This window comes from Rhyacophila brunnea, unplaced genomic scaffold (genome assembly GCF_057557595.1).
Source record: "Rhyacophila brunnea isolate RB1 unplaced genomic scaffold, BYU_Rbru_1.0 scaffold_6, whole genome shotgun sequence".
In the NCBI taxonomy this organism is placed as follows: domain Eukaryota; kingdom Metazoa; phylum Arthropoda; class Insecta; order Trichoptera; family Rhyacophilidae; genus Rhyacophila; species Rhyacophila brunnea.
The window spans coordinates 3,925,045-3,937,605 of NW_028233276.1; the positions used below are offsets into that span (position 1 = coordinate 3,925,045).

At 35.4% G+C, this 12,561-nt stretch overlaps 1 protein-coding gene and 1 long non-coding RNA gene across 2 annotated transcripts in view; both read right to left on the reverse strand.

Moving 5' to 3' along the window:
• Positions 1 to 12,561, reverse strand: part of LOC147065109 (uncharacterized) — a 459,822-nt gene that overhangs the window by 231,213 nt on the left and 216,048 nt on the right. The gene's annotated exons all lie outside the window — the stretch shown is intronic.
• Positions 1 to 12,561, reverse strand: part of LOC147065113 (uncharacterized) — a 70,662-nt gene that overhangs the window by 57,749 nt on the left and 352 nt on the right. The window contains exons 2-4 of the mRNA XM_085956768.1: positions 8,874 to 9,726; positions 5,857 to 5,974; positions 1,532 to 2,706 (exon numbers count right to left, since the gene is read on the reverse strand). Coding sequence (XP_085812894.1) covers positions 1,532 to 2,706; positions 5,857 to 5,974; positions 8,874 to 9,678 — 2,098 coding nt within the window. The 5' untranslated portion in view covers positions 9,679 to 9,726. The remainder of the gene's footprint in view (positions 1 to 1,531; positions 2,707 to 5,856; positions 5,975 to 8,873; positions 9,727 to 12,561) is intronic.

The following is a 12,561-nucleotide window of genomic DNA, read 5'->3' on the forward strand; positions in this document are numbered from 1 at the left end:
AAAATAATATCATATTATACACAAATACTAGTTTATTTTATTTATCTCTGCAAAATCAGTGTCAGCGAACCTTTTAACTTACGCGTGCCAAAATTTCACAAATATTATTTTTTCGGCTGTCTTGACGTGCCGAGCAGATTTTCACAGGGAAAAAATGGGTTTTAACTTAAAAAAGTTTAATAATTACAATTATTGAGTTCTTGAGATTCTATTTTTACTATGTTTCTAGCGATCGATTCTTCAAATAATTTTTTGATTGTTTTTAGAATTCAAAAAGAGATTGTGGAAGCATTTTAAGTACTTTTGCTTCTTTCATATTATTATATTCCTCATCACTGAACGATTTCTATTGTTAGCGATTATATTTGATGAAAAATAACAAGTAGTTGTTTATATTTGAATGACTGCTGATAACTTCATCAAGTTTGAATATTTTTATTTTTAATTGCCCGATTCGTTTCAATCATTGTAAATCGATCAAAATCAGAGTGTCGCAACGAGGGTTTCCCCGTCGCGTGATGAGGTCAGTACGATAATATCATATGATGCATAAAGCTTATGGTCCGACCAATGAAATTACATATTTACATTAAATGTATGAATTAAAAGTATGTTATTCTTGAAGAGTATTTACCTGCTATTTTTTTTACAAAGCGATCTGTCATTTATGCATGAATTTCGTCGTTTCCGTTTGCGCATCGATTGGTAAAAATAGTATTAAAAACGGAAGAAAATACGCATAGCTATGTCATTATTTTTAATACAGCCGAACTTGGTTATTACGATCACGGAAATAAGCGAGATCTCGGAGGATCTGGAGGAATGAGGAAACATTCATTGACATTTTAGTTTATGATTCACTCCATACATTCATTCACTTTGATAACGAGCTACTTCAGCTGTTCAAAAACAACATCTTCGACCCTAAGCAATCAAATCCAACCGGGCAATTAACTAGACCGATGCCGCCGGGATCGGATTACGTTTATAATACTAGTTAAGTGCCTGAGTACGTAATTGTGTTTTCGCCAACAACATTGAATAAGTATCCACACATATGGTTGAAATTTCATGTAAAAAATCCAAACTTTGTGAAGTCAGTAGGTACCTACCAGCGTTTATTACAATAAACAACTTCTTTTGTAGTTTATGAATGCCATGCTTGTTTCGGGGATTTTTGCGATGGTTTGAAGATTTTTTATGTCCTATGCTTAAACAGAACAGTGCGCAAAAAATGTTATATAACGAGTAATGCTTATAATGAGCAAATTCAGTCGGTCACATCTTCCTCGTAATAACCAGGTTCGACTATATTATATTATTTATAATCGACGTGTCTCTTTATTATTTTGAAATAACTAAAAAGTGTTGAATTGAAAGATTTCATCTTCCACTTTCATTTAGCAATAGACATGACAAATATTTTGTCCTATTCATTAGACTTTTACTACACAGAAAAAGTCCTTAAAACGCTGCGATTTTTCGGCCATCACATAAGTAATATAATTGTATGATTGATGGAAAGACATACCTTTTTTGTCCTCGCATTCCACTTCCATTGGTTCGGCGACAGTGTCTTTATCAACATCCATCGGAGTACTGTCAATATCCGGTTCGCTGAAGTCGACGAGAGATACTGCGTTGTTCATATCTTTTGGTAACGTGACGGAATGAATAATTTTATCCAACACTTTACCGTCACTGTCCACCTGCAGCTCTTCCAAAATTATGTCGGTGACTTTCGAAATCTGACTGTCGTACGTCGAGGCGTCCTGCACTTCGGGTGCGGCCGAAACAACATCGGACGATTTTAACAGTAACTCTTCACCTTCGGCGGAAGGCTTTTCTTTGAGAAGATCGTCACCGGTAGGTTCCAAAATATCATTCAAACTTTTGTCTATTAACTCGGGATCTTTATCAAATGCTATGACGGGACTCGATCCAGTTATTTCTATTCCGATTAACCCATCGCCGCTGACAAGTTGTGCAGGGATCACCGCAGAATCACCTTCCGCAATATTAGCACTGTCTAATGATTCGTGAGCTATATCAAATTCAGTTTTTGATTTCTCTTGCTGAACGTCTCTTTCAACTAATTCTTCAGTAATTGCAAGGGCAGCGGGCTGAACGTCGTGACTGCCACCCACAGAAACTATTTCAATGCCAAAGGCGCAGTCACCATTTTCAGAGAACTCCGGTGGGGCATCCATAGTAGCCGTTTCTTCATCAACGAAGGAATCCTCGTTGGTTATATTATGCTCATTGTCGATGTGGTGATGGAAGACTTCGGATTCGACCTGCAGCTGGATGTTGCTGAAGGCGTCGGAGGCATTGTTGAGGCCTGAATTAGAAGTGTCATCGTGTTCAGCGTCATCAAGTTCAGCTCCATCGCGTTCAACGTCAGTGGCATTGTTGATAGCCGAATTAGAGCCATCATCGTGTTCGTCATCAGCAAAATCTTCATCCATCTTATTGGGAGACGTCTGTTGCTGCAGGTGGAAAGAGCGTCGGTTGGTTTTCTTGTGATAGCGCCCGCGCCCTCGACGGTGGTCTTCGATATCATCATCGTCATCATCGTCTTCCTCGTCTTCTTCTTCTTCTTCTGGAGGCGGAATGAAATCTTCGTCATCAACATCGGAGCCTTGGTATTCATCTTCCTGCTCCAAATTTGACCCGTGGCCTCCCGTGTCGCTAGTCTCTTCAGCTCTAAAAAAAACAGTATAATGTATACATTCTCCAAATCAGTCAACCCGGTTACATATTGCTATTTTGCATTAACTTCTAGTTTCCCTCTACTACCTGTCACGTTTCGACAATCGTTATGCAAGCATATACTGTGACGTAAAAGTAAAGTTAGGCACCCTTCAAAATTGTGCTATCTGCTAGTTGGGTAACCAGAGATTAACAGTATTCCGATTTAATATTTCGTCTCAAAGAAACCTTCTCATCCCCACCTTAAGATGCCGCAGACATTTTGAAAGATAAGAAATATTTCCTTGTAGAAACTGAGGCACGGTAGCCGATTGGTCCGACCCTCAGTCAGACCAATCTGAGAAGCTCTTTTCCTTCAACAGTTGAGACATAGGAACACTCCCAGAGGATGTGCAATTCGCCACATATGCAAGTAGTAGATTGTATTAGGTCAAACTGACAGGGCATTTAGTTATCTCTGTGTGCCACTTTATATTTGGAAAAAATGCATTTGTCTGCCGCCCTTGAAAGTAGACATCCATCACTCCCACCAGAACAAGAGCCATACAACTACATATTCTTCAATTTAGTGTATTTAGACTGTGACCAGTTAAACTAAAAGGCTGGCGGTTTCAACAACTAAAATGCTTGTCCTCCCAACAATATTCACACCGCTATTCATAGGGCCCAATGCAGTCAAAATAATTTATGTAAATAAGTGGGCTTAAGCGTTATACTTTACTCAAACAGTATATAACAGAACGTTCAAATTTGCTACTAATAAATATCAAGAAAACTAGAGATGAAATGTGACGATGCATATATGGCAGTCATCGGATTCATGTGACCCATATCTCAATTATAACATTATTTATTAATATTCATTTTCACGTAGAATCAGCCAGTATCCAATTATCGTAAACTCTACGAAATAGCTGACCTCAATAATTATAATATAATTTTTTAATATTCATTTCAAGGATAGTCAGCGAAATGTCCAATTACACACTCAATAAAATAGCTGATCCGCAATTTATTAAATAGGCATTCCAGCATATTATTCAATAGTGCGTCAGTCAATAAATAGCGGATCATAATTGATTGGACATGTCACTCGATAATGATTTCCCGATCTGAGTTCCGAGTCTCGGACCTCGGAACGGTATCATAAGTATTGTAACATAACTCTTGTAACATACTCTTGTACCGACTGTTTACGCTGCAAATAAAACTCGCTCCGTCTATCAGAGCGACGACCAAATCTCGAAATCTCGACTTCTCATCTCTTCTCCTGATGACTCACCATCTACAAATCCTGGCCATCCTACCATAGCAGCCTTGTCCCTCTACAACGAGACCGCCAAACGTCTCAAATATTTATTTACATCCCACTTTTAAATATTATTACATAGTTTGTTTTGATAATTAATCGTGATGCTATACCTACACTAAACACAACACATAAAATCAACACCAATGTTCTACGTACATAATAATATTTTTTTAGCACTTCAAAATTTCAATAATTAAGCTTTTCATGATATTGTCTAAAACACGGATATACACATAACGGCACATTGTACTTGGAACAGATATATATAAATACTTCTGAAACTTATGCATTTGTGATTTCAGCGACGGTTCTCGTCTTTTAATTTTTTCCGTATAATAGGTAGTTATTTGTTTGGATTATGATTCTGTCCATTATAATATTTGAATTCTAAAAATGTTCAAAAAAATCTATTTCCTTAGAGCTATCTGATAAATTTGTGTGCGGGCTGACTCCAGAAAAGAAATCATCAAATTCGTGAACAACCGGTATGAAAGGCCCAGTAGTCCACAGACAGATCGTCAACATTACTATTTACATTTGAATTAGAGGCCGCAGCACTAGCACTTTCTGATGGTGCACTGGAAGTATCTGAATCATCGCAGTGCTCATTTTCACTCAACTCATAACCTGAATCAGGATCATGAATTGCTTCTCCCATTTCATCGCACAAATTAGCAGGGATATCCATTTTAAAATAATTACAAAAAATCGAACACACAATATATACGTAGCTCTGTTTTTAATTTTTCCGATACAGAAATTTTCGATTGTGTGAAAATGTTTATTCACTTAATTCAATTCACCAATATATCTTTTCTTTATAAATGACTGATAACTAGGGTAAATAAACAATTTTTGTCCGTTTTACCTAATAGTATAACCAGAAAATAGTATTTAAAAATGTTAATCAACGATAAAGAAAAAAGAGAAATATTGAAACGCGGACTCGTATATTTAAATAATTACACTTTGTTCAAATTATTTTCCGAAACTACTAACTTGCGGATAATATACTAGCAATTCCTTCTGTACCTATAAATATTTTGGGCAAATTTGAAGTGACCTGATGAGTGATATTTTTTTAATCCGAGACACGCTCACGAAAAATATTTATTTAAATTAGATAGAACAAAAGTTCAGGCTATACATCGACAGATGTCAGGAGAAGGATGATTTTTGAATAAATTAAATCAATTCGAATTTTTCGCGCCTGGGCGAAAGCAGTACTAGGCAAACGAAAATCGAAATGATAGGCTGACTAAAGTCAGTTGCCGCGTAAAAAGGGTTAAAAGTGGGAGGTGTTTTTCTACTGAAAAGAGAAACTTTTTTTTTAATACAGAATAAATCAAGAAAAGGTTAACTTGCAACATGTTTTAATTATTAAATATAAAATATACAGATAATTTCTCAGACGTCAATAAGACAGTTTAAAAATAAATAAAGCTATATCCAATCAAAAACAACACCGATTAGATCTCATTTTTCAATAAAGTTAAATAAAGTTAATAAAATTTCAATCCAAAAAATCAACAGCCACATTATATCATCATGTAAAAACTACGCAGATTAGGCAACTTGGTGAAATAAGCAGAATAATAAGTCATTGAATTAACTGTTTCAGTGAATCTGAATTTGGTTGGAAATATGGTTGAAATGCTTGTGACTTTTGACAGATGTGTGCAAAAATAATTAAATTCGCTACAACCATTCCACGATGCGAAATAAATTTAGTTTCAACTCCAGTTTCAGTTATATTTAGACTACATCTAGCAGAAGTTTTCTTCCGACATCTTTGATTGAAATACATGTTAATGTAATAAAAGAAAAGTTACCCTTCGCCAGAAATATCATCGGAGATGTCTTCGTCTTCTTCATCCTGGTCACTGTCTCCCCGATACCGGCCGCTTCCTTCCACCAGTAGACCATCCATGTCTGAGTCATGAATGCCGTCTGCAATTAATATGTCTTTTAATAAACCGAGAGAACAGTTCATGTGTGTGACAAAAGGGTAAAGAAGTATCAAAAGCAAGCCAAAATTGTATTTTTATTATTTTGTAAGGTCAATATTTTAGAGAGTTCATGCTTCAATTGCGAGTATAAAATGTAGCTAAGTGCATAGGTAACCAAGTTGACTAAATCAACTTAAAAGTTAAATTTATGATTAGAAATTCTTTGCTTAACATTCTTGGTCTTGTTCTCTAATGATTCATTATTAGTATTTCAAGAAAAAATTCTTTGTGCATTAGTGTTTTGAAGGGATCAGTGGGTCTATTCTATGCTTATCGACCGCTAAAGTGATAAAGTGAAAAATATTATCAAACTTAGGGTAGGTTTGTATCAAAATATTAGCACTTATTGTAACAATTACACGAAGCCGGTTTTTATTGTTGCAATAAGTGCTATATTTTAACAGCACCTATCTTGCTGCTGTTAAAATATCGCACTTATTGCAACAATAAAAACCGGCTTCGTGTAATTGTTACAATAAGTGCTAATATTTTGATACAAACCTACCCTAAGTTTGATACTATTTATCAATTTAGTGTTCGATAAGTATAGAATAGACCCACAGGTCTTAACATTTACATTAAATACGTTAAACGAAAATAACAACAACATAATCCAACAATCCAAGAATGCAATGCCAGGATAACTGGATGACATACATTTGCGCAGAGCACAGATGAATGAAATATAATATATTTCTGTACGAATTTTATTTGCGAGTGAAGAAATGCCAATTTCAACATTGCACGCATAGATAAAAAAGTTGACTATCTTTTAACTTCTTAGTCGCGATAATTTAATTTGTCGACACTAAATCTATGCACTAGTCGCCGACGGGACGATATTGAAACGTCCCATACTCACATGCGTTTTATCTTTACTGGCGCGCAGAGAATTGTCGGCAGCAAGAAAAGACCTATAATAACTATGTTTTCCTATGTCTCTTTTACACCTTTAAGACTCCGTTCACCCAACAAAACCGCATATGGCTATAAGTCACACGGTATATGAAACATATGATTTGGGTTCATGGAGATTTTGTACACAAGCATATGGCCGTGGCCGTACACCGAATGCCTCTCTAACATAAGTTGAACAAACCGATTGCCAAATTTGACAGATTGCAACTGACAGCCCGCGTTTGTTGTTAATTGTCATACTTGTTTTCTTCCATGTTTCATTATAATTGAGTGAATTATTTTGATCATTGTCTAATGCAGTGGTTCCCAAAGTTGACTGGGCTCCGACCCATCTAACAAAAATTTCCAATCTTGGGACCCACCTCTTAGCTGTCTTAGAGAAAAGAGGGCATAAATATTGGTAATGCTCAGATTCCCTAGTGGCGAGTCGTGGAACTACTCAATGCTGTCTTATTTGTTCTAATTGAAATATATTTTTTATATAAGTGTTACCAATATGAATGAAAGACTGTTGAAATAAGAAACACAACTTAAATAAAAAAAAAAATATTACTTAAATACCTACACCTGCAAGGTTTTTTTACAAAGTTATTTCAATGTTTTCCGTAACTTAAGTTTATTTTAATTTTTAGGAATTATAAATAGCAGAATGAAAATAAATATCAAATTTATCACTTCCTATTTTTTTTAATTTATGTATACAGTGGCGAGGGCCCACTCAATTTTCGCTCGCGACCCATAGTTTGGGAAACCATGGTCTAATGGTATTATCAATTTTATAATTGATCCTATAATCGGTGCTTCAATTTATTTAATCATGACTGCTTTATTTATACTAAACTCTGCTTTCGTAGATGAAACTAATCTACAATGCCCAAAATTTTATAAAAACGATGACACTTTCGAATTCAAGAGTTTCGTTAGTAAATACACATCAGACGCATGTTAATGAAAATATAATATATTATATTTTTAACAAACTCAATTCATATGATTGTGCTGGAATCGATTTATGCATAATACATATACTATAATGATAAGCATTTACTATTATTTGTTTAACTTCCATGTTAAGTAATAGTAATCATGTACTTCTCAAGAGATTTCCTATATATTGGATTATATTTATTCAATTGTAATGGTATATAAATCAATAAATATAAGAAATAATAAGTAGGTATGTGATTTTAACATCTTTCAATGCCATTATGTTACTAGTACTAGGGGTATCTAGCAGCAAAATGCGAAAATTTATGTCGTGTATCGTTTTTGTTTGACACATTATGCGTCCCATAAACATCAAACTTATCAAAAAGTGACAAGAGAGAAAAATATTCTTGATTTTGTACAAGGAATACTTGATCCAAATATATGAACATATTCAAACACTGTTATTTGAATGGAGCACAATTGAACATGACGGCAACCGAGTATACAGACTAGCACACAGTTGGATGAACGCTCGAGTAGTTTGTATAATATGGTAATAAACAGTTATGGCGTAAGTTAACCCGGCAATAAACGGCATTCAACAGCCTATTTCCATGGATAGGCCATAAACCTCAGCCACTCAAATTAAAATTTATTCACATATTCCACTTTTCTCTATTTGATTAAAAGTTTTTGAAACTATTTGCAGAAAATATAAACAGTTTTAATATTATTTGCAAAACACACCTATACTATGCAAATATTGAAATCCTTTCATCCAACATGGGCATAATTTTTATTCAGAAGAATAAACATTGCCCTATCGTCGCTGTGGCACTGGTTTGTCGAATATGAATGCTGCATTCATTACAAAGCAATTTAAAGAAAAGGATGGTTCTGGTCCATTTAGATACAAAAATCATTCTGCATGAAAAGGTCAATTTCGACAAACCAATCCTATAACGACGCTATGGTAACCACAGGTAGCTTACCCATTGATGTATCGTCAGCATCGACACCGGCTCGAGTGTCTTTGGGCGTCGTAACTGAAGAACTCCCAATTTTTGACGTGTCCTCGCCAAATCCGCTCTCTGTATCGTCCGATTTTTCTTTATCAATATCCATGGCTGTGACTGTCCCTTGTTCCGTAACAGCGTCTCCACTTTCCGACACAGCTTTTTCAACGCTACCTGCCACATCTTTCTCAACGTTATCTGCCACATCTTTTTCAACGCTAGCTGCAACATCTTTTTCAACGCTATCTGCCACATCTTTTTCAACGCTATCTGCCACATCTTTTTCAACGCTATCTGCAACATCTTTCTCAAAGCTATCTGCCACATCCTTCTCAAAGCTATCTGCCACATCTTTCTCAACGCTATCAGAAACCTCATTGATCTTGTCTTCGGTAATCGGATCCTCGTTAGCAACATCTTCAGTATTTAAAATCTCACTTTCAATAAAGGCATCCGTTGCGGCTGTTTCTTTACTAGTAGTATTATTTTCAGTGGGGCTAATAGCAACATCCATGACTGTATCTAATTCCTTCTCTTTTAAGCCGTAGTCATCAATCATACCGGGAGATGGCTCATCTTCATTGATTGAAGAATTTAAAACATCATCCGTCAGTTCTCCAATACTACTAATACTAATATCCATTGCACTTTCTGTCTCCATTGCATCAACATCTGGTGCCTTTTCTACGCCACTAGAATCTGCAATGAGATTTTGCGAGAGCAAATCTGTGTTATCCTCCATTTCGCCACTTTCAAGCGGCGCGTCAGCCATTTTTTCCATTCACCAACGTGCAAATATATTTGCTAGATTAGGATGTAGCGGTGAACCCTGAAAAGTGAACCAATTTTTAAACCATTTTGAATATACCTACTCTTAGACATGACTGCATAGCAAATCTTACTATAGTGTACAGAGACACACCAGATCAAGACACCCCATGTGAAAAAAACTAAAATAAATCTCTACAAAACCTCTATCAGGCCCATTTCAAATTCAAATTCAAATTTATTTATTTTTACATACTGTGAACATTATAAATTATAAATTTAAGACATTCACAACATGATATTTAAAAACAAAGAAACAGTGTAAAGAAGAAATAAATATATGCAGTATCACAAAAACAGTATGAAAAGTAATGTAAAAGGTACAGAAATTATAAAAAATATAAATTATAAAGTATGGAAGCACACCGAATGAGCTAAGTGAACCCTATTTTAAAATTCGAATTTATAAAACAACGTCCACCTATACTCATCCTCACGTAGGTGGAATATATCAACATCCAAAGCGAATTGGTTGAACAGAGTTATTGCCCTCCCAATTGGCATCACCAATGGCAGGTTAGTTTTGCTCCTTGGGAGAACAAACATGTTGATGCTGATGCACCCGATTTCTAAGATAGTTATCAGGGACACATAAGTCTATACTACCAAGAATGGCAGAGTTCTCATTTGCACCACGTACAAGTCGATAAAAATATGTGGCCAAATATTGGTATCTTCTAGCATTTGAACTACAGTATGTAAGCATACTAAAAGAATGTCAGTCGGACAGCAAATGAAGAAATGAATATAATCAGTGACGTCCCTAGACAAAATGCCGCCCCTAGGCAGCGCCAAAATGCCGCTCCATTTTTTATACAGTATTTTTAATCAGCCCTTTCATAACTCCAATATCTAAAAATATGTTGTATGGATACATTAAGTAGGTACTAACAAAATATGTAACTAAAATATACAAAATTAAATTTATAAATACGTGTCCCCAAAAGTGGGATTTCTTTGACGTTAGGAATACAGTGGCTTTTTAACACATCGCGAACCCAACAAAAAAAATACAGTCCTGTTAAACCTTTTATGTTAATAATTAATACTTTTTGTTTCCAACAATTGAGCTGATTTTTTTAATGGAAAGATATTTTCGTTATTACTAAGTTTAGGTAGCTATTTCTATATATTATACCAAATGATTCTCGTCGATTTGCCGATTCATTACAACTTTTGAAAGTAGTGACAGTTTTACATGAAATGGATGATAAGTACAGTCATTTCATTAGAAAGTACCGATATATTAGTTTGAAAAATTTACATGGGTACTGTTCGGTTATACGGAATACAGCGGAAAACGCATTTTGAAAATAGCCGATAAACTGGATTATTTGTTAGGTTAACCCAGTGGTCGGCAAACCACGGCTCGCGAGCCACGTATGGCTCTTTGGCCTCTTGAGTGCGGCTCTCCAACAAATACCCTCTGCCCTATTTAACATGGCTACAAAGAAGAAGCAAAGAAAAATGGAAGACGAAAACCATGAATTTAAAGTTGAAGAACCGAGACTTTCGCGTTTATTCAAAACTTACATGGTCTACCGACCTGTATTATTTGTGGGGAAAAATTGGCGCACGACAATAAGTCAAATTTGGAGAGACATTTTACAACTAAATACGCCCTGTCACGTCATTTAGCAGTAAATATCCTGTCGGTGATCCAAGGAAGAAGGCGGTTGAGGAACTTTAGAAGAGTCAAGAAAAATCAATTTCTGTATTTAATTACTGAATACAATCTTCCAACAATGTTAATATTGCAAGTTTTGTGGTTAGTAAAGAGGTTTATAAGAAAGGAAATCAAGACTAAATTGAGAAATCGTTTTATTGATAAGAACCTAGAAATGTGGTTAAAATTAAAAACAACAAGATGCAAACTTGACTTCCCAAACTTTTTAAGGAGATGCAAGGCCAATATTCACATTGAGTGTTTGTCAGTCATTGTCATGATTTAATTTTATGAATACCATAACTTATAATTTAATTTTTATCAATAAATAAGATCATTATTACGTATGGTATCAAGTTTTATTAAGTTATACAGTGTAGGTACCTACATATTATATAATTTAAGTTTAATAAATTTGGCTCTCAAAAGAAATCTCAATCGTTGTACTGTTGATATTTGGCTCTGTTGACAAATGAGTTTGCCGATCACTGGGTTAACCTAACCTAACCTAAACTAACCCAAACTAACAAATAATCCAGTTTATCGGCTATTTTCAAAATGCGTTTTCCGCTGTATTCCGTATAACCGAACAGTACCTTTACATGTCGCCTCCAAACTTCTACCTCTACCTTCTACTTCTACTCAGACCTCTACGTACATAAATGCACCAATGTTTGAGAGTAGGTTTCGTATAAATATCCTAATCCTCAGTAGGTGATATTATGTACCTATCATTTTTTTTTTCTTAAGATTTTTGTTGCATTTTTTCTCTGTTTAAGAATTTATGAGTGAAGATAATAAAATAGGTATGCACCAGCAATTTTGCATAGGTACAATTAAATGGGACAGTATTCTAAGTCTGCCTAAGGGTATCACTGTTGTGATCCTCTATCTTATATGTAAAAATGGAGACACTTCGTCGGGTAGATCATATCTCAAGAAATGTAAAGCACCCAACCACCCATGAGACTCCTGGACCGTGGAGAAAAGGAAGATCGTGAGACCAAGGCTGAAGTGGTTGGAATGCATGGGAAGAGACAAAACATCCCTGTGGCAACAGCAGTGAAGGGAGCTTGCGCCAGAATTATGGGAATGGAAACGTTTCCTGGAGGCTAGAGGGTTATAATGCCGACGACGATCATAATAGGAAAGGTACTGCAAAAACTGTGA